The 22125-nt window shown below is 41.2% G+C and overlaps 1 protein-coding gene across 1 annotated transcript; it reads right to left on the reverse strand.

The window, feature by feature from the left end:
* Nucleotides 1-8658: 8658 nt before the first annotated feature.
* RSPH1 (radial spoke head component 1) lies at nucleotides 8659-17121 on the reverse strand. The gene is made up of 9 exons (XM_072349620.1): nucleotides 17003-17121; nucleotides 16487-16600; nucleotides 16267-16372; nucleotides 14784-14874; nucleotides 14419-14554; nucleotides 13578-13649; nucleotides 11176-11335; nucleotides 10621-10752; nucleotides 8659-8842 (listed from the first exon to the last, which is right to left on the reverse strand). The coding sequence occupies exons 1-9, from the start codon at nucleotides 17054-17056 to the stop codon at nucleotides 8796-8798; spliced, it is 912 nt and encodes a 303-aa protein (XP_072205721.1). The 5' UTR covers nucleotides 17057-17121; the 3' UTR covers nucleotides 8659-8795.
* Nucleotides 17122-22125: the final 5004 nt, after the last annotated feature.

Genomic DNA, 22125 nt, shown 5'->3' on the forward strand with positions numbered 1-22125 from the left:
TGTTTGATTAAAGTGTAGTCCCAATACTTTATGCATAAACAGGAACATGCCTTTACAGGGCAATGTTGAGCTTCTTTTCCAAATGATCCTCCCAGATAACAGCCTCTAGGAAAGCACAAGTTTTTCTTTATATGAGAGCAGAAAATTTGAGGTTTCACTTTCTCTCTTTATAAAAAAAAATAGGTCTCATTATCACTCTTCTTCTCCATGTTCTTTCTCAGTAGGTCTTTCTTGACATATCTTTGCACTTGTGCCTATAGCCTGAAGGCACGCAAGGGGAGCCCATCTAGCACACAGGATGTGGGGCATCCACCAAGCTCCCTTAGCAGTGGCATGGAGTTCTCCTTTCTCAGTCTTTCACCTGAAATCATTCATTTTGGCTTCCCAGATCAAGCAAAGATTCTTGGTCTCCTGTTGTTTTTTCTTTAACAGCTTTGGACACCAAGGGGTCAGGAGTGGCATGGGATGAGGACCTGGCCCTGGGCATGTCATTCCTGGTGCTTCCAGCTTCATTTTAGCTGAAGCAACAACACCCACTTCATGGTTCTCCCATGAGAACTTCCTGTCTGTGAATGCTGTTGCTTTTGGTGAGATTTATTCTGGTTTCACCAAGTGATTGTCCGCTGTATCACAGGTGACACTGAAGAATATGTGAGACCAGAGCAGCCACTGCAGACTGAAGCCCAAATGTAAGAGGATGGTGCATGGGGCTGTGACTGGGTGCGTGTGATGGTGTTGGTGTGGGCTTCTGAATTGAACATTTTTCGAGGAATACAGCCTCCAGATGAAGAAATGGCTCTGTTTTAATGCATGGAAGCAGCTGTACTTTGTTTCTATTTCACACTGCCGTTGTTCCTCACCTCTGACAAGTTCCCTTTTGGTCTCAAAGACAGCTCTGCAGTCTGTCTCAAGCCTCAGCCCATCTGCAGTCCCTCCTCCCTGCGTGAGAAGAAATGCAGGCAAATGTCAAGCTGGGCCTTTCTCCTGCAGTGCGACATATGCTCATGCATGGCATAAGGGGAGAGGTCTTGTGTTTGGAGACACTTTTACCTACACTGTTTGGAGCCACATAAAAGCCCAGGTGAAGATAAGGATGGGCAGGAGTGATGGCGGTGCTCTCAGTTCATGTGACAAGTGAAGAAGCTCACTGCTGAAATGACACCAGTATCTTCCTTTAAAACGATCAAATACAAAACACTTTCTCTCTCTTCATTCAGCAGCCTTAGGATCCATTTCCTGTGTGGTTCCACTGGAGCAGCGATCTTCAGGTACAGCGTCTTCCTGTTCCTTTGAACAGTTCTCTTGTGCTTTTACCACTGCATACAACATAGCAATGAAATTATTTTGCTTTTCATGCCTCTCCACCTGCAGAATGCTTCTAACAGCCAGTTTATTGCTCTCTAGCCCTGTTCAGGTTACGAAGTTCCTATCTGAAATGTGTTCAGGGTTTCCATACAGTAGGGGGCACAGGGAAAAATTCTATCAATTTACCCAATTCTGTCATGCAGAGAGCCCTCGGAGCACCAACAAATCCATTTGCAAACCAAATATACTTCATAGGATGGTCGTTAAGACATTTGATCCAAAGAAAAAGACAGTATGTTGTTTTTCACCACATATGCGCTCTGATAGTTTTAAATTTGGTGAATACAGTAAGTAATTCAAGTAATTTTCTTTAGTTGGATCTATTTCATTACAAAGTCGTGTACTTTAACAGATAATTCTAGTATCACGTAGAAGATCTGAATGTTTTGCTTATAGCTTAAAAACAGAGCAGTAAATTCGTTTGCTAAAGCCGTACAGTGAAGTTAATCTCTGGTGACACCTCGTGGGAAAAGAAAACCTCAGCCTTGTGTGCCTATATAGGATCTTTAGGCGTGATTGAAGCATGGGGAGGAGGGGAGCGACACACTGTTTTTTAACAAGAATGAGGAATGCTCGATTAGTCACTCCACCCATAATCTTTGAAGAGACAATAACAAAGAAATTCATCATTTCGTAATGATTTTAAGCAACTTGAAGAGACACTTGAGTCCTGTTCTTCTGAAAAGCAGAAGAGCAAATCTGTGGTGTCTGTCCTGATTTTTCCAAAGCCCTTTGCCTGCACTGATATTTGTTCAAAGCAAATGTGAAAATCTCTTGACTCAGAACAGTAGTTATTTCAGTTCCCTTTGCACCATTTCAAGTCATCAAGCATTGATTAAAGCTGTCAGGTAGATTTTTGACTGTCTTGGAGGATTTATTACTGAAATACTCTGGAACATAAGGATAATTTTTGAAAAGATTATATGCAGCAGTTTTTGGTGGATCTGCCCTTGATCTTTTAGTGCTTTTTTTAAATGGATGATTAAAAATAAAAGCGTTCGTGCCTCTTTGGACTTGGAACAGCATAGAAGTTTTGAATAAACAGAGTATTGTTCTCTGGTGCATAGGTAGGACTTAGTGAATCATCAAATTCTACAGTCCAGCTTTTCGTGGAGATCTGATACCACTCACGAAGGGTCTGCAGAGGCCAATTGACTCTAATATCAGTTTTAGGACTGTGTCCTAAAACACAGTGTCTGTATCCTTCAGCAATATTCTGGCTATTAATCATAACATCAAAGCAATTATTGTGTGAAGCTTGAGAAGCTGATAACTAGTCTTGGATTCACAGTTCTTATTGTTTCCTCCATATCTTGTGGAGTAAACCTCCTGGTGGGTCTTGCAGCCTCACTCTTTCCCTGACCACAGAACTTTGCTTGGGAAGCAAATTCCCAGTAGTCTGATGTTCAAAAGTAGCTTCAGCATCTTCTGGCAGCAGCAATTGTCCATTCACCCATTCTCTTCCATTTCTGCAGTTCACAGAATCATAGAATCACAGAATGGGTTGGGTTGGAAGGGGCCCTTAGGATTGGAACAGCATAGGCTAGTAAACCCACTAACCCATGGGCCATATAACCCAAGGCCATGTCTGCTGAAACGGATATTGTTGTCTGTATCCATCTGTGACCCCAGTTAAGCAACGGGCCAGAACAGTTCAGATGACAGACTGAGAAAGCATCTAAAAGCTGTGGTAAAGACCAGAATGCCCCAGTCTCTTTTGTGAGAGGGCAACATAGGAGCACACTCTCCATACTGGCCTGGGAGCAAAGATAACTGGTAGGTTCATGGGTGTTTATCTCATAGATTAGGCCCTGTGGATGACTTATGGGTCCATCCTACACCGTTTTGTACTACCATGAGAAACTCTTAGGTTAAATAACTAAGTGGCTATTTCTCCATGCTCTTTTCAGTTGGAGGGGGAAGAAACTGTGAGCTCCTGAGCCAGGGAGCTCATGAGAGCTTTACTTTCCTGAGGCTGATGGGGTTGGAAAACAAGCCTAGTAACCCTGTACCAACATTTCCCCAAATCTGGTGTATTTCTTAGGAATGTCTTGGAGCACAAACTGTTCTGAATATGTGAGTAGACATGGCCTCTGCATACTCCAATGGAGAAAACCTGTACAAAACCTCCAGCTGGCATCTTTCTGAGCTTCCTTTACTCTTGGTACGGAAACTCAGGATGCAGCATCTCTTTCCTCTCACAAAAAATAAAAATAGGAGCACGATGATTAAAAACATTCAACCCAACTCACCCGAAGGTGCCTCCTCAATAGAACTACTTGTGTAATTAAGCGTTTGGAAAACAAGAGCTTAAATCTGAAGCACTTTGATGCTCATATTTCGCTGGAGGGGAGAAGCAAATAGAGATGCTACTAACATACAAATATTTTCTAATCCACAGTGGGGATTTATGTTGCAAATCTGTTTACATAAATTCACCAATATAATTTTGACAGAACACATTTAAAATATAACGACTTTATTTCTACCTTTTGCAGCTCATTTTACCCTGACTTTTTTAGTTGCTAAGACATTGTTTCCCAGGTGTCTGCTTGGTTTCTCTTGTTACCTGTGGGCTTGAACACTGAATAAATAATAACATGCAATATAAAACATGAAATATTATCAGTACCAACTCATTAAAAGTACCAGCTTATTCAAAAGAAGCTTGCTGAAGCATCAGTCTTTCTGAAAAAATAGCAAGCTAGATGGATTTAAGAAATGGGGTTTTATGGTCACACAGAACTTGTGTCAGAAATTGTTAATTTACATTGTGGTGTTCAATTTAACATCACCTACTACATTACTATACTTGAGGGAGTTACTTGAAAGTAACTGTGCTATTTTAAAAGCCTCTGAAGAGTCATTTGTATAAATGCCTCTGCCGGTGAAAATCTCTGTGATTTTGTAGGTTGGCAAATGCATTGTAAATTGCTCTCCTTCATCAGTAGAGCCATGCCATGTATTCTGAATGGAAGAATGAGGAAGGTACTTACAATTTCAGATTCTCTAGTCAGCTGTGCTCTTCTGCGTGGCTAAAAGGCAAGATACCATCTTTGCTGTAGTTTTGCTCTTCATCCGCCCACGTGGCTTAGTAGCGATTTGGGAGGAGATCTTTGTGTCCATGCCAAACATGGATAAACACTCTCAGGATAATTCTAACATTTTTCACTCTAGTTAATAATAGCATCAGTTAGCTCAGGAACAGCTTGGTATGAACGTGGCTACAGCTTGTGGACCTTTAGCTATTACCTGCAGAGCACTCTGGTGTTCTTAGTGAATGTAAGAGTTAACAAAGCATTGCATGTGCACTGCCTTTCTGTAGCCATGTCCTGTCAAGTCTCATAGGGAAACATGTAATCTCTTTGCTGAGCCTACAGGCTGAACAGGGAAAGCTACCAAGGACCCTTTCAAGAGGACATCACCTTTTGGGTCATGTATGTGAGTAAATTGTTGCAGTCTTTTAAGGCCCACATACTGCAAGATTTCCCTCCTGCAGACCCTCAAAGGAAGTTAGGATTTATAAAATAAGGCAGAAAGTATGTTTCCTGTAACTTGTGTCTATAGAGCGTAGCATGCTGGAAAATGACTTGACTTTCCCCTGGATAAAGTGGATGAAAAAGGAAAAATTGAATGGCTCGGTGTTTTGTGTTTGTTTGTTTGTTTTCCCCAGCTGTGAATGTAAAATAGGCATCTCTCTGAAGGGATTTAAAATATGTGCACTTTCAGGAGGAAGTAGGCATGCTCCAGGCTTTCTTGGTGTGAGATGAACTTGAGAACTCCAGGTGCCTTCTTTAGCTGCAATGAGCTCTCTTGGTAAGCTTCCTTCTTCACTGTGAAAAGAATCCCATCTCTGGGGAAGATAGAGCTCTGCAAGTGAAATATGATTGGGTTTCCTGATTCTTATACTCAGCACATTATTCAGGTCTCAAACATGACTAATGTTGTCTTTCGTCTTTGCTGAAAAGTGAGGAGGCAGAAGGATGAGAGGGACTAGCACACCTCAGTGCAACAACTTTTCGTCGGGTGTTTCTCTCCAAAATAGGGATGAAGGAATTACTATTAATGAATTTACAATTTCTCCTTAGGGTTTCTTTGGAAAGTTACAGTGAAATGAAATGCCTCCTTCTACAAAAGCATTGGTTTCCCAATGGAGTAAACCATCTTCTCAGGAGCCCTTTCTAACCCATAGAGGCTTTCAGATGCTCTTAGCTGCATTCCAGACAGTTTGCACTTTTCACAGCTTTGCCACTGGAGGTCACTAAGGAACTAATAAAGAGTACAGCACTGCGTGCTGAAGGGGAAAAGGTAATTTCCTAAATCCTTCAAGAATTAACTCTTGTTCAACGGAAGATTACCTTTAAATGGAATTGAATGGGGAAATATATGTTGATGTTTCTCAAGTTTAGAGTAAAATATAGTGAGTAAACAGCTGGTAAACTAATGATTTGTAAGTTATTATTAAAAGATTATCAAGCTAAGTATGCTTTGATCAAGCTATTGTAATCATACATCACTTCTCCAAATAAAGCCAAAAGAGGAAAAGACAATCAATCACCTCTGAAAATGCTTACTGAAGTCACAATGATGTGACAAGAAAATGCCAAAAAGACATGTAAGGCATTGGGGAAAAGTTTGTGTGGGAAATTTCACGCTATGACATTTCTGATAGGAGAAACACATCAGGGAGAAGTAATAAACTCTATTTTGTGGCACTCACCTCACAATCCCCATTTTCTCTTAATCCATATTTATCACTAGTTTAAACTTCTCAGCATATCTTTGCTGGAGTGGTTGAGTTGTAGAGAAAAGGAACTTGTTAAAAGTTTTTTTTTTTTATTTTCCCCCAAACTAAAATTTATGAATAAAAAAATTCAAGTCCTGTTTCAGCAATGCCAGCTTAACATCTCTTACCCTAATCAGGCCCAAACCAGATACCTTACTTCAAAAGCGAACTGCTGCAGGCCAGCAACATTCTGCCTCTAACTCCAAGTCCATTAACATCTAAACCAGTGTATGGGAGATTGGTAATCACAGCCTGAACCTCTGATTAATCAGCTGAGGCAAGTGTGGGGTCAGCTGTGGGAGCACAGGTGAGAGTGATGTAGCTGTGCTCCCGGAAGGGGTGGAGCTCAACTCCATCCCCTCTGAGACCTCATTTAAGGGCTGACTCCCACTGAGGCAGCATCTCTTGGAGATTGTTCTCCAGTGAGGACTGCCCCAGCTTCTTCAGCTAAGGCATCACCACTGGTGAGTTTCCCTTTGCTTATTACTTCTATATGTTTGTTACCATCTTTGCTACCATCTGTATATTAACAAACAATACAACCAGTAATCTCAGTACTATAAGGAAGTAAATTAAACAGATGCACCTACTAATGATTAAGGTATTGATCATGTATTATAAGGAAAACAATGTTTCAGAGCAGCTTTTTTTTTTTTCCCCCCACCTGAAAAAGTGAAAGATATGACTGTAGAATAAACCTTTTGCACAATATTTTGTGTAGCTCTACCTTGCTCTTTACTTTTAACTTATTATGTATAGAATGCCATTTGATTGGATTCTGGTAGCTTCTAGAGGCCTTCTTTAGCTGAAATCTCCTGGTAGCTCTCTTCTGATTGACTGGTTCCTGCTCATTAGGTACTGATGGTTGGGATTTTTTGGCTTGTTTGTTTTTTGTGGTGGTGGTTTTTTTTGGTTAGTTGGTTTGTTTTCTAATTGTTTGATTTGTGTTTTGGAGGCTGAGGGGAAGGTACTGTTTGGGTGCTGAGTGAAGGCAGAATCTTTCCTCCTGTGTGGGACATTGGCTCGCCAATGCTCATGAGCTACTGGGCCTGATCTCTGCCACCAAAAGAAAAAGTGCATAACCTTGGGGTATCAGTAGTGTCAGTCTAGACCTGGATTGGGCAGGGGGATGTTGCATCCATGATCTGAGTTGGTGCCTCTTGATGAGGCTCTGTGTAGTGATTTAGATGTTGCACGATCACATAAAGGACTTGTAGGAAGTGTGCAGACTGTATATCAGTAGGGAGGGCAAATGAGGTATTAGCGGGGCCTCTCTTGAGGCATAAGCCTGACTTGTGAGGTTGAAGGGATGGCTAGGGGCTGCACTGGATGGAGTGCTGGAAGGATTCTCCCCTGAGGGAGTTTGTTAAAGTTCATAACTTCCAGCAGCAGGAGAAATGTTCTACTATTCTTGCTCAGACCTGAATGTAGAGTTAACATTGAGGCCCAGTAGGCAAGGGAGGGGAACAAGGACTGTAAAGGGAGGCATCTAAGCTAACTGGCTCCAGATGAAGCACCAACACTAAGAAGAAGCAGCAAGTGTTAGCAGCTGGAGGTCTTTTCCCTTAGGGGATAGAGACACTTGTCTGTGTACCAGTTATACTGTCATGGGAGGTTTTCTGCTTGATGAGTGACCAGATTGTGGGTATTGCAGAAGCATGGCCAAAATTCATCCTGTCCAATGAGCATTACCTCCTTGTTTGCTCACTGGTGTGACTATCAACTATACTCCCAAGGGAGCAAAATAAGAGTAACTACAGGATTCTGTCAAAGGACAAGGGAACCCACAGGATACCTCCTTCATTCTCAATTGGAAGAGGCCAAGTAGGAGGGGATGCAATCCTGAGGATTAACAGCTGGTAATATGACTGTTACTAGAGGTAGTGCTTTGACTTTCATCACCATGGGTCAGGCTTGGAGGAAAAAGGAAATACAGAAGCCATTTAACAAAGTGGAATAATAGCATCTCTGCCAACAGGTTTGCAAATCAGGCAAGGAGAGATTTAAGCTTGGTATTTCGGAGAACAGCGATAACAGCTTACAGTAAGTAATGTTGCTTTATACTCGGTGGTCCAGTGATAGTGGATGCAGACAGAGCTGTCTTGTAGTTCTTGAGTTCACTTCCAACATAAATGATTCTAAGACCAGATTCGAGCATGTTAACTAACTCCCAAGATGGACATAACATTCTGAAGTTTTGGGCAATACTGATGTATTCATTAGGTTTGAAAATCATCTATCTTCCTGTGAAGAAATGAACATAAATCACCAAAAGCAATCTACTCACCACAGGCACAAGTGGTCCACTCAGTTATTGGATGCATATATGTTCTACTTTAGAACTATCATGCCAAGTGTTTCAGAACTTTGATTCCATAAATATGTGAGGACTCAACTTTATAGATCCAGAATGATCCCATACTGAATTCAACAATTGCCAGCCGCTATGGAATAAAACGGTCCTGAGATGGCGCACTCTGGGATTGTAAAAGTTTTGGAGAGGTATATTCCAGACAGAACAGTGACATAAATGTTTATTCAAAAAATAACAAAGATACGAATAAAAATATTGCAGGTTTACCCTAACTAATGATTTACTCTGCAATTTCCTTTTCTGCCTATATTTGAATTCAGTTGTATCCAATTACTCTGCTTCCTCTGATTCCTCCTCATCTTCTAAACTAGCAGTTCCTGTGAAGGCAAAGTTTAAAAAAAAAAAATAAGCAGAAAGCTGAAATGAATTTTGTAATAAAATACTGGAAAACAATTCTAGTAGCCTAAAACATAATTCAAGAAGCATGCTGTCTGCTCCTTTGTTACCAGTTCTTGAACTTAACTGACATAAATTGTTTCTTAGCTGGCAGGCAGACTCTGTACACACACACACACACACACACACACACACACAGTGACTGCCAGCCAGTCTGTATGTAACTCAGGAATAGCTAAAGAACATCTTCTGTTCAGAGGAGTTTCATAGAAACATGAAGTTAGAAGGATGGAATTGCAGTGTGGTAAAAATGATGGTCACAGGACAGAGAATATAAACCAGCAAGAAATACGATTTTTTGCTACATCCACTCCTCACAGTTCACATATTTTCAAACCATTTCCTCTAACTGTAATTTAATCTTGAAAATATAAAGGGGCACAATACATTGCTAATTAAGTATGGCAGTATTATGCTGAAAAAAAATTGGAAAATCCAGCCCTCTGATTCTAGAAATAAAGCACTTAAAAGACCTTCAAAAATACCTATTGCATTCCTGTTTTCTTACACATTAGAATATGCATTTATACAATCTCTAACAGATGCATGGATACGTTTGCCCTTAAAGAAATACTACTACTACTAAAAAACAAACAAACAGAAAACAATGCAGGTCCCAGATCTACTTTATGTAGTAGGCCAGAAAATCTGTTGGAATCAAGTTCAATAAAAATTATTTGAGTCCAACAGACTTTGAGACAAATCAAGCTCAATGCATTCTTGCCAAGACCAAAGCAGAGCTATGCAGGAAGCCTGCTTCTGTTTCTGCTGGATCTGATCCCAGCTGAGGGATTCTGTATGATGTCAATTGTAAACACCTGATCAGCTCATTGGCTAGTCTGTGCTGAAGCAAGAGATTACCTTCAGAGGTGATGAGTGAAAAAAGAGAGCAAATTAATTAACAGAATTCCAAGACCTGCCCTTAATGTTTTTGTTATACCTCTATGCAATTTTCAAGGTTTTTTTACAGCCTTTCTGATCGCTACTTTGCTTTGATTTATTATTAAATGTGTTGACTACAGATGGAGAAATTTATCTAATGTTTTCCTACATCAGAAGTTTGTAAATGTTAACATTTAACAAATGCAAAAAGAAAAAACACAGTTGAATGGAGGCTTATAAGTTATGTATGGGTAAACACAGATGCTTCCTTTTATGTTGCCTTTTTGTAATTTTGAATAAAAACGGGCTTCTGAGCTGCCTGGAAGAAAACCTGAGCATCCAAATTTCAAAGCTCTTAGCCTTTTAAGAGGAACAATCAGTGAGACACTAGCCTTTGTCTCTCCAAATCATAACATATAACAGTACCTAAGACTTGTTTCTTATTTGACTTGAGAGGACATAGAAGATACAGTTCTATTCATGATACAAAAATTGTGTGTTCAAAAATACCTGAATTCCCCAGGCTACTCTCATGTTTGTACAAAAGAAAGCTTGCAAATGTGATCACTTTTAAACTCAGCTCTTCAAGTGCTGTCAACACTGTATTGCACAGGTAATGCTGCACTGTGGTATCACTGATTTGTACTGGTAAATATATGAATTTGACTACTCAAAACCAGTTTACAGCTTTAGAGGGGTTCTATCCCCATGTTTTCTTTAGCCTGATAATGGGCCACCCAGTAGCATCCAATTGACATGTATCTTTTCCAAACCTGACTGTACATGGAAGAACAAGCACGTGTCCATCATTCCTCACCTTGGTACATTCCTCCTTCATTTTCTCCTTCCCTTATTTCCTCATCTTCTGCATCCTTTGAGCTAAAAACGTCACTGGATACTTCATGAAGAGAAGGCTCATCATCCCTATGCTCAGCAGATTCATCAGTGACTGAAATATGAGAAATTAGAAATTCTGAAGAAAACTAATTTTTACTTTGTACTCAGTCATTGTTTTCATGCCACAACTAATAACGGAGTGAACTCCTAAGACTTTACTCACTTGAGAAAACCTGCACATATTTTTGCAACAATTTATAATCAAGTTTGTATAAAAGGTGATGACATAGACTAAAATGATTTACAGGCTTCCCAAGATAGTTGTATCTTATTATGCTATGGGAGGTAGAACAAATGTGCATATATACTGTCACGTTTACGAACAGGCCCAGAAACCCCCAGTATTAAGTGCAGGGTAAAAAACATGAGGAAAAAGAAATAAAATCCCTCTCACAGTACTCAAAATTAGATATGAAAAACATGGCTTCACAGGATAGTCAAAACAAAGGGTTTCTAGACATCCATCAGAACAAACCTGCATTCGCTTGTGTTTTGTCTTTTTCATCTGCTGCTGGGGTTCCTTTTTCCTCATTGGGCATCCAGAGTATTAATTTAGTAATTTCTTCTGCTTTCCACTTTGGCTCAGCTAGTGAAACAGGCTCTTCCTCTTCTTCTTCTTCTTCCTCCCCTTTATCCTGAAAGACAACTCTCAACATCCAGGATCTCTTCTTCTAAGTATTAAAGGAGTAGATAAGATGATGAATTTGTGCATTAAAAGCTCTTTACCTGTGCTCAAATGGCAACATGACAGGCTTTTAAAGCACTGACAGGAGGAGGAAATTCAACGGCAAATCTTGCAAGAAAACTATGCTTTGAACCTTGTTGAAGCTGGCTGACCGATACTGCTGATCTATGCTTGCCAGTTTTCTTTCTTAAAGGTAAAATTTTGTCTCCCCCTTGAACAGAATAGCTGAGAGGGATCTATTCAAGCATCATTTCTCTCAAAGTAATATGGCTCTGTTTCTTAAGGTAATAGCCAAATACCACTGATAAAAAAATTGCAGGTTCAGTGTAGAGACAGAAAAATATAAAGGTAAATTTTGGAAAAGGTAAAATGCATGCAGTAGGAGAAAGTTGAAACTTAGTGAAATTATATAATGAAACAAATGTTGTATTACAGAATTTGAAGGATGTTGAATTAGAGGATTTGAAGGATGGACTGTTCAGTGGATTAGGAATTGACTGGCTGTATGCAGCCAAAGGGTTGTGATTAATGGTTCTGTGTCAGGGTGGAGGCCGGTCACAAGCAGTGTCCCTCAGGGGTCGGTCTTGGGACCAGAGCACTTCAACATCTTCATCAGTGACATAGATGATGGCATCAAGTGCACCCTCAGCAAGTTTGCAGATAACACCAAGCTGAGCGGTGCAGTCGATACATTGGAGGGAAGGGAAACCATCCAGAGGGACCTGGACAGGCTGCAGAAGTGGGCCCATGAAAATCTAATGAGGTTCGATAAGGCCAAGTGCAGAGTTCTACATTTCAGTCAGGGCAATCCCAGGTATTTATACAAACTGGGGGAAGACCTCCTTGAGAGAAGCCCTGCAGAGAAGGACTTGGGAGTCTTGGTGGATGAGAAACTGGACATGAGCCAGCAGTGTGTGCTTGCAGCCCAGAAGGCCAACTGTGTTCTGGGCTACATTAACAGAGGGGGAGCCAGCAGGGAGAGGGAGGTGATTGTTCCCTTCTACTCAGCTCTTGTGAGGCCCCATCTGCAGTACTGCATCCAGGCCTGGGGCCCCAGTACAAGAAAGATGCAGAGCTCTTGGAATGAGTCCAGAGGATGGCCAGTAAGATTATCAGAGGGCTGGAGCACCTCTCCTGTGAGGGAAGGTTGAGAGAACTGGGTTTGTTCAGCTTGCAGAAGAGAAGGCTCCGGGGATACCTCATTGTGACCTTCCAGTACTTGAAGGGGAATGTCTGTTTACAAGGGTGGACAATGACAGGACAAGGGAGAATGGTATTAAACTGAGACAGGGGAGGTTTAAGTTAGATATCAGAAGGAAGTTTTTCACACAGAGGAAGGTGGCGCACTGGTTGTCCAGGGAGGTTGTAGATGCCCCATCCCTGGAGGCATTGAAGGCCAGGCTGGATGTGGCTCTGGGCAGCCTAATCTGGTGGTCCTTTTCAACCCAGGCCATTCTATGAATTTTTAAAGAGCATGTAATGGGAATTAATGTGTTGGACATTAGAGGTATAAAGTTCAGGTATAGCGTGGAATATTTTCTTGAAATCAAAATATTAACATACATTTCTTATCTCGACAGCTATTTTGTATCATATTAATCAGAAAGACTTATGGAAGTTCATGAGTGAAGGAGAGGGAAGAATGAGCCATGATCCCAGCTGCTTTTACAATTAGTAGTTGTGAAAATTAAGCTTCTTACAGGACCAGGAAAATGATGGGACATGTTTCCAAAACAAGAACCTTTTGCAAATTACATTTTGCAGATATAACATCAAGCAATTCAGAAATACAGTAATAAATATTTTCTGTGTTTTCTGGTTTTCAGAACAAAGTACAACACCAGTTAAATTTACAGACAAATATCTATGTTCTTGTGTGGTTTAAAACCACATAAACCTAAAATATTTGGGGCAGGTCCTGATTCTTCTGAAGTTTAAGAAAGCATTCCTATCTGCAAACAGGGCAAAAATCATACCATATAGTTGTCTAAGCTTACACAGTGGGGAAGATACATTAAAAAAGCAAGGTGAAACCTTATTTAGTACTGAAGAAACCACAAGTTTGCACCTTTTTTTGACTAGCTAAATCTAGGACACCATGTATATATTGATGTTAAAGTATTTTATATATTAATTAACAATCATTTACTGCATTATATGATATTCAGTACATCATTCAATATTTCTTTTACCTGCTCTGACTGTATGTATTCACCATGCTGTTCACATCCAACGTCAAAGATGTATTTACCACGACCTACGGGCTGCACAAAGAGATGCAAAGAAGTCAGTAGAACTATAAAGTTAGGAAATTCTACACATATAAATGTAAAATATGCTTTACTACAAAATTCATACATTAGTCAATAACAACACTAATACAAGAGACATGCAGGTATAAGTCCAACAGTGGGCCACAAAGATGAACAAGGGACTGAAGCACTTCTCCTGTGAGGAGTGGCTGAGAGAGCTGGGACTGTTCATCCTGAGAAAGTAGAAGCTCAGTGGGAATCCCATCAGTGTCTATAACTATCTGAAGGGAGGATGCAAAGAGGATGGAGTGAGGCTCTTTTCAGTGGCGCATAGTGCCAGAACAAGAGGCAATGGGTACAAAAGGTTCCATTCAAACACCAGGAAGCACTTCTGTACTGTGAAAGTAATGGAGCACTGTCAGAGGTTGCCAGAAAAGCTGTAAAATCTCCCTCTTTGGAGATCTTCAAAGTGTGCCTGGGCACTGTACTGGGCAACCTGCTCTGGGTGTCCCTGCTTGATCAGGGGTTTGGAGTGAATGACCTGTATGGGACTCTTCCAACTTTAACCACTCTGTGATTCTGTAATACTGTTTGAAAGCAAAGTTACAGACACTTGGCTTTCTTCCTTGCAGATCAATTCAGTTTTATCTGCTACATTTATGGTACAAGCAATACCACACAAGAACAGGATCTAGCTTGTCATTTTAAGTGCAAACAGATCATATTAAGAAAGTTTTATGCTAACTGTTCAAATTCATTCAGCATTTTCTAGCACACTTACAATTCCTTTCAGAAACTTGCCCCTATATCTGTGATTTAAGTGGATAAGCTCTGCTTCTCCTTCCTGGATTCCATTTACCCAACCACCAACATACATAGATCCAGTGTCTTTATAGGTGTATGTACCTTGTCCATGCCTACGGAGAAAAAAGTTTATCTTAAAAAATATGAAGAACATGGGATATTGGTATACTTAAGGCATTAAAACTATATTTTTAAGTGGCTGAAATGGCTCAAGTTGGGCTAAAATGTAAATGCCACCCAGTAGCACATGATTTGCTGCAGTCAGCCACACTTTGAAAATAACCATTGTATTGTGATGCTACAGAGAGCGATTTCAAACATCACTGAAAGAATAAAACAAACCTGTTGTCCTTAAACCATTCTCCAGCATAGGTGTCTCCATTTGGGTAGGTATATTCTCCATAGCCATGTTTCTGATCATCTACCCAGCTCCCTTTAATAAGAACATATCAATAACACAGTGAGAAGTGGTATATTTAGTCATGTGATATAGTGGTCAGTTTGTTTAATTCAACTGAGTGGAGAATACACCTCATTAGACAAGGAAAAGAAAACTACGACACCATTATGACTGACTGCCAAAACAAACAAATCCTGCTCTTTCCCACTGAGCACAAAAAATCTCAAGTAAATGGGAAACAACTGTTGATTAAAATCTAAGCATATCTGATTTGCATATCAGTGTTTAAGTATGTCAATGTTAATATCAAAACAGATTAAATCAAAGAGGCACTGATATTCTGTGGCAAAGAAAAGGATGATTTATTATACATCTGACAAATGGATGAGAACTCGGATGAGATGAACCATCATTAGATGCAACAGGGTAGATAGCAGCTCCATATGCAAGACTATCCAGTAACTTTCCACCCTCTGACCTGAGTATAAGTGTAGGAACAATTCAACGTTAGAGGCAAAGACAGTTCCAATGTTTTCACTTGAGATGATTTTCTTCCTCTATTGAGATACTATCTTCTTTGCTCTTTGTTATCAAGGAAAGGCTTCCCCATACACAGAATTTCTAAGTTCTGTTATCTGTCTTTGCCAACTCTGCCTTCTTGGCTTCTGTTTCTTGAAGCCTAACTGATATTCAGGGAGTTTCAGGTATTCTTCTGGAAGAAGGGAAATAGTGTGAGAGACAGACTCTTTAGCAGGGTCTGTTGTGACAAGATGAGGGTAAATGCTTTCAAACTAAAAAAGGAGAGATTTAGACTGTATATAAGGAAGACATTTTTTGCAGTGAGGATGATGAAGCACTGGAACAGTTTGCCTAGAGAGGTGCTGGATGCCTCATCCCTGGACACATTCAGGGTTAGGCTGGTTGGGGCTCTGAGCAACCTGATGTAGCTGTAGGTGTCCCTTTTCATTGCAGGGGAGTTGGACTAGATGACCTTTAAGGGATCCTTCTGACTCAAATAATTGTATGACTCTATACTGAACACAGCAATTCTAATCATCATACATATGATTAGATGTGAGCAATTATACTCTCTTCTATCAAGATTGCACCAGATTAGACACGATGCTTGGCATTTCTCAGGATGTGTAATGCCTCACTTGAAATAAGGACACGTCTAGAACAAATTGCTACTAAATGCCACACTTTTCACAGTATTTCAAGTAAATCCCCATAAATAAATAAGTAAATAAATAAATGAAACTGCTCTCAGAGCTCATAGTAAAAAAGGAATAACAGGAAAATGTTTTATAGCAAATTTGTCTTTTTAAAATAATCTCCACTTTGCTACCTTCTTGCATTCCAGGAGCTGGAGAAACACATCTTTTCAATTACAGAAATCTGTGCAACCGTGTTCAGTGTTTTTACCTTCATATTTTGATCCATCTGGATAATAAAATGTACCATGGCCATGCTTTTTATTCTGAAGATATTCTCCAACGTAGTAAACACCAGTTTTAAATCTGTAGGTGCCCTAAAAGATATTTGATATAGATAAAAGACTTGTCAGTTCTCACTCAGCACAGTGCTGAGACTCACAGAACTGCAGAAACACAACCACACAGCCACTGTCTGGTTACTGTCTCACCTGCCCATCTCTGAGACCATGCTTGTATTCACCCTCATACTTATCACCATTGGGCAGCTCTGCTTTCCCACGTCCGTGCCGTTCACCTTCAGAATTGCGCTCACCATCATACTCCTAATCAAATGCAATTAGAAAAATTGTTTTAGAGCAATAGAACTGCTTGAAATCAACCTAATTAGGGGAAGCCATGTTTTCTCAAAGGTGCTCCAGCTGTGCTCCAAGCAGAGCATGCAGGAGGGCCTGGCCAGCATGTGCTGCTCCTGCAAAGGCTCCCCCCTCAGATCCCAGCACACAGGGCCCTTCCTTCCTTCTTGATTCATTGCTGGAAAGCATGGATGACCCGCGAAGAAAATAGGTCCCAGCCAAAATAGCTCAGCCCTCCCTCTGCATCTACCGCACCTGCTGATGTGGCACCCTGAGATCTCCCCATGGGGCCTACTGAATCAAAGCCCCCACAAGCAGTAACTCCTCTCCTCCCTTCCCCGCCCTGCCCCGAGGCCCCGCTCCCTGCCGAACCCCCAGATAAGGCTCGGCCTCCTCCTCGGCCTCCTCGTCGCTCAGTTCCGACATGCTGCTGCCACCGCGTCGCAGACGTCGCGATGGCAACCGGGCACGCGCGTTGCGTTACCGTTATGGCCGGCGGGGGCGCGCCTGCTGTCCCGGGTGCTGAGAGCACGGCCCCGCCCCGCGGCTGCCGCGGTAATACGGGGAGAGTGGGAGTCTGGTGGTGGTGGTGGTGAGGCACTGCATGTCGCTGCAAAGCATCTGTTGTGTATGCTCAGAGAAGAACAGCAGAACGATACGGATGTATCAGTGTAGTTACAGCTAAACCAATGTGGGGAGGCAAGAAGTGGGCTGTCCTTCCTCAGAAGGTGAAGGAGGGTAAAACGAGGTGGCGGGCAAGGGACAGGAGAGGCGGTAATACATAGCAGCCATCCTCTGTACACATTAAGCAGCAATACTACCTGCATGGAAGAGACTTGTTCAGCATTTTACACGTCCCATTTTCACAGAATCAGAAAATCAGAGAATCAGAAGATCAGAGAACAACAGACTCAAAAGATGGTTTGGGTTAGAAGGGAGCTCAAAGCTCACCCATCCCAATCCCTGCCATGGGCAGGGCTGCCCCCCCCAGCTCAGGCTGCCCAGGGCCCCATCCAACCTGACCTTGACCGCCTGCAGGGATGGGGCACCACAGCTTCTCTGGGTAGCTGTGCCAGCACCTCACTGCCCCCACAGTGAAAAATTTCCCCCTGGTATCTAATCTAAATCTCCCCATCTGAGTTTAAACACACTCTCCCTTGTCCCATCACTGTCTACCAGTAATAAGTCACTCCCTCTCCTCCTTAAATGTTCCCTCCAAGTATTGGAACACTGCTATGAAGTCTCTCTGGAGATCTCTCTTCTCCAAGCTGCTCAAGCCCAGTTCCTTCAGCCTCTCTCCACAGGAGAGGTTCTCCAGCCTTCTGAACATCTTTGTGCCCTCCTCTGGTCCCTCTCCAACAGCTCCCCATCCTTCTTGTGCTGGGGATCCCAGGTCTGGACACAGTACTCCAGATGGGGCCTGGTGAGGGCAGAGCAGAGGGAGACAATCCTACTCCCTGCTGGCCACCCCTCTTCTGATGCAGCCCAGGATACCATTGGACTTCCAGGCTGTAAAAACATGCTACTGGTTCATGTCACGTTTTTCATCCACCAGGACTTCTATGTCCCTCTCAGCAGGGCTGATCTCAAGGAATTATTGTCCCAGTCTGAACACATATCTTGCACTGCCCTGACCCAGCTCCAACACCTTGCACTTTGCCTTGTTGAACCTCATTAGGTTCACACGGGCCCACCTTTTGAGTTTATCAAGGGCCCTCTGGATGGCACCCCTTCCTTCTACTGAACCAAATGCACCGTTCAGTTTGGTGTTGTCCAAAAACTAGCTGAGGGTACACTCAATCCCACTGTCTATGTCATTGATAAAGATATTAAAGAGTACTGGTTCCAGGATGTACACCTGGCAGACACAACTCATTACCAGCTCCAATTGGGCATTTCATTATGTTTCAAATGTGAGCTGCAGTATGCTAGATCAATCCTTCATATAAAATTATTTTATTTACCTCAGAGCAAAGCAATTATTCGTTATTCTTTAGGAAAATACTCTAGAAACCTTCCCTAGCTAAGGAAGTTATTTGTCACTAAAGTGGCTACTGGTCATTAAGGGAGTTTTACTGGTCACTCCATCATAGCTCATGCCTGATTCTTGCAGATTTGTGGGCAGGTTGCCTTACTTAATGCAAGGAGTACTTTGCTTCTCTGTGACAGCACTTATACCTGCTTCAGGCAAGGACTAGGGGTCTGACAGTGATACAGAATGCTGCTTGAGGATGGAGTGGACCAAAGGGCCTCCAGAGTTCCCTTCTTACCACAGCCACCATGTGATAGCGTGGGGAAGCAAACTACCTTGCTGTCACATTGTGTGGTAACTTAATGGCTGAGGTTTCACAAGAGGAGTCATGCAAGGTAATGTGGGGTGAAAAGCAGCAAACTGAGTACTGGGCAGGGGTGCTGAGGTGCCTGGGGCAGGCAGCACAAAGAGGGGTAAATGGCTGGAAAGTGGTGGAGGTCACCTTGTTATCTAGGTCAAAGTTCTTCCACCCAAATCAGGAGAAAAACAGGATCTCTGTAAAAAGATAAGCCACATGTACTGGTCATTTAGTTGTTCTCATAGGTAGAAATCGAAAGCCAGTATTGAGTTGTGTCACTCTTTAGCATGTGTCTCTTTGTTTGTCATCTTTGTAAAGATGAAAAAGGAAGAGAGCTATTGTTAAATACATCCTGTTCTTAGCTAATAGGAACCCCTCGGGCTCCTGAGTTAGCACTCAGTCATTACTTTGAGAGTGCTTTCTCTCTGAAATATTTAAGAATGCTGAAAGGAAATTTTGTTAGCTGGCAGAACACTACACAGCTATACATTTGTTAACTCAAAACTGTGTGGTTATTTCTCTTTCATGCAGAGCCCCAGCATTTGACAAGGAAAGTCTGATTTGCATAATGACTGCCCTGTTAATAAGTAGCTGCAGAGTATGCAAGCTACTGCTACAGCTGCTTGCCTCCTGCAGAATCTGATCTGAGTACACTTCTTCAAAGCATCAGCATTTCCTCTTTTATCCCTCTTGATGATGCTTACCTCTCTTCTTTCAACTAAGGTAGGCTAGATGCCTTTATCTACAATGAGGCAATGTCTCTACCTATAAAATCACTAAGTCTGTGAGTGGCACACTGACTGTAAGCAGACACCATGGCTCAGAGCAGTAAGGGAGAATATTTTTGGCATGCGTAGAGAGGTGATCCCAGTTCAGCTCAATGACAAAAATAACCGGATGTTTTAGCTTCAAAGTTCACGTGGCCAAGGGGACAGCTGGGACAGACACAGAAAGAAACGACAAGCTATCCCCCTCATTATTGCTAACTTCTTGCTGGGTAGCTTGCTTCAGAGTCCTGAAGGAGGAAAGGGTCTGAGGGAGGAACAATTCACTTTGCTTGGAGTACAGCCAAGAACTTTCTTTATAACATTTATATTTACTTTGAGCTTCAAAATGGCAGGTATCGTGAGTGTCTGTAAGTTGGAATCACAAAGTTTGACCTCATTCAAACATGTGATGCATGCTTTTATATTTTCTATAGCTAGAAGCTGCCCTGTGAGGATGAGATAATGTCTTTTGAGACGTATCTAAAGAACAGAAATTAAATGATGGGGAAATATTGCATTATTTCATAAATAAATAAATAAATAAATAAAAATAAAAATGTTCATTAACATCTTTTTCTTTATGCAGGCTAAAGACACAGGCTGATACACTGCATGATCAGTACCACATACTACCAACATTTAACCTGGAGTTCTCAGAAAGATCTGTTATCTTCATACTGAAATTGAAATGTAAAGCAGGTTGTCTTCAGCCTTCCAGAGTAAAATTGTGCAGTTAGAGAATTAAAATAATATCTAAAAGGAAGTTCTTGTTTTGGAATATACCCTTCAGGTCTTTTTATTACTCTGCTATAAGACAGACACTTAAAGGATTCGAAATACTCTGAGCAGAATGTTTGCTTAAGTTCTGGAAGGATGGATGAAGTGGAATTTACTGTGCGGTATATTTCCCCCCCAGTTCAGAATGAAGCCAGATTTTGAAATGTCAAAATCTTTTGCAGAATAGCAACTCCTCTCTGCACATCTGTTTTAAGCCCCTTACAGGCAAAATAAAAGCTGCTTAGTCTGTTTGCATGCCAAGTAAAGATAACGTCTTTTTGTGCTCATAAGGAAGCCAGAAAAACAAGTGAATGACCTTCCTAGTCACCCTGCTAGGCCACAACTGTCACCTTCAAGTGTGATTAATATCAGGATGCTCTGAAAGCCCGATGATTGGGAAAGAAATGGTTGTAGGAAAGCTGTTCTGGAAATACTGGCTGGACTTCTTTTAGTCTTGGCTAAAAGTAACCCTTAGTTTTCTCCTGCAAAGTGGCCAAGGAAGAATGCTGTATTGTATTTATACTTTGCTCTCCATTCTTCTGACTTTACCTGTAATTTTGAAGCACAGAGCACAATCCATTCTTCAGACAAATGAGAAAATTTCAAAGCCTTTCTTTCAGGTTTTCCTTTCCATTAAATTGCAATTGGAACATATATATGTCACTGCTATTCCACGCAGGAAATCATTGCTAATGTCTTTCATGAAGGCTTTTATGACAGTCAGCATTACCATTGCTACAAAGAAAGCAGTTCACATTCATGAAATAAAAAATATGTTAGGGTCAGTGTTAACAAAGCAATGTCATTATTATGGTTTGGTTTGGTTTGGTTTGGTTTGGTTTGGTTTTCCTGCAAGTGGATTTTGTTCATTTAAGGACATAAACAAACCAACCAAACCAACCAAGCAAACAAACAAATAATACTTTCAAACCTTAGCTTCTCTCTTTATGTACAGTTTGCAATGACATAAAGATAAAGCAGCACAATCATCTTCTTTTTTTCTTCTTTCTTTTTTTCTTTTTCTTTTTTTTTTTTTTTTTTTTTTTCCCCATGACATCTGAAGTCCTAGTCTGGTAACTTAGAATGAATTCAATAGAGACGAATGAAATGATTGAGGTAGATGGGATAACTTTGCTGCCTTCTCATTCCCATCAGCTCGCATAACTTCATCTTCTTACTCACGACTAGCAAGGCAATTGCTTTAGTGTAGGCTCTCTATTCTGGTCTGCTTTCTATTTGTAACTGTTCCGGTATTTCATTTCTATTTAAAAATGCCACAGCACTCCCTTCTCACATGATTGCTTTTCAGTGACCAAGTCTGCAAGCTTGGAGAAATGAAGCCCCTCAGTAGCCTATCTGCCTGGTTTAATCTGTCTGCTCCTCAGAAATTGTTTCTATAGCCACGTCTTGCACTTCTACTCAACCCTCTGGTCAATTAAAGAAGAGTACAAATAAAGACAAAGTAATAAAAGAAATTATGCTTTTTCCTAGTGGAAGTAGAATAAATTCTTCAAGATAAGATCTTCATAATAAATGTTCTTCTTGTTAGGTTGGCTATATCTTGCCTTATAGATTCTATTTTAAAATTCTGTTTTGTCTGCATTCTTGATCATTCTTCCAT

The sequence above is a fragment of the Excalfactoria chinensis genome, chromosome 1 (assembly GCF_039878825.1).
Source record: "Excalfactoria chinensis isolate bCotChi1 chromosome 1, bCotChi1.hap2, whole genome shotgun sequence".
Lineage (NCBI taxonomy): Eukaryota > Metazoa > Chordata > Aves > Galliformes > Phasianidae > Excalfactoria > Excalfactoria chinensis.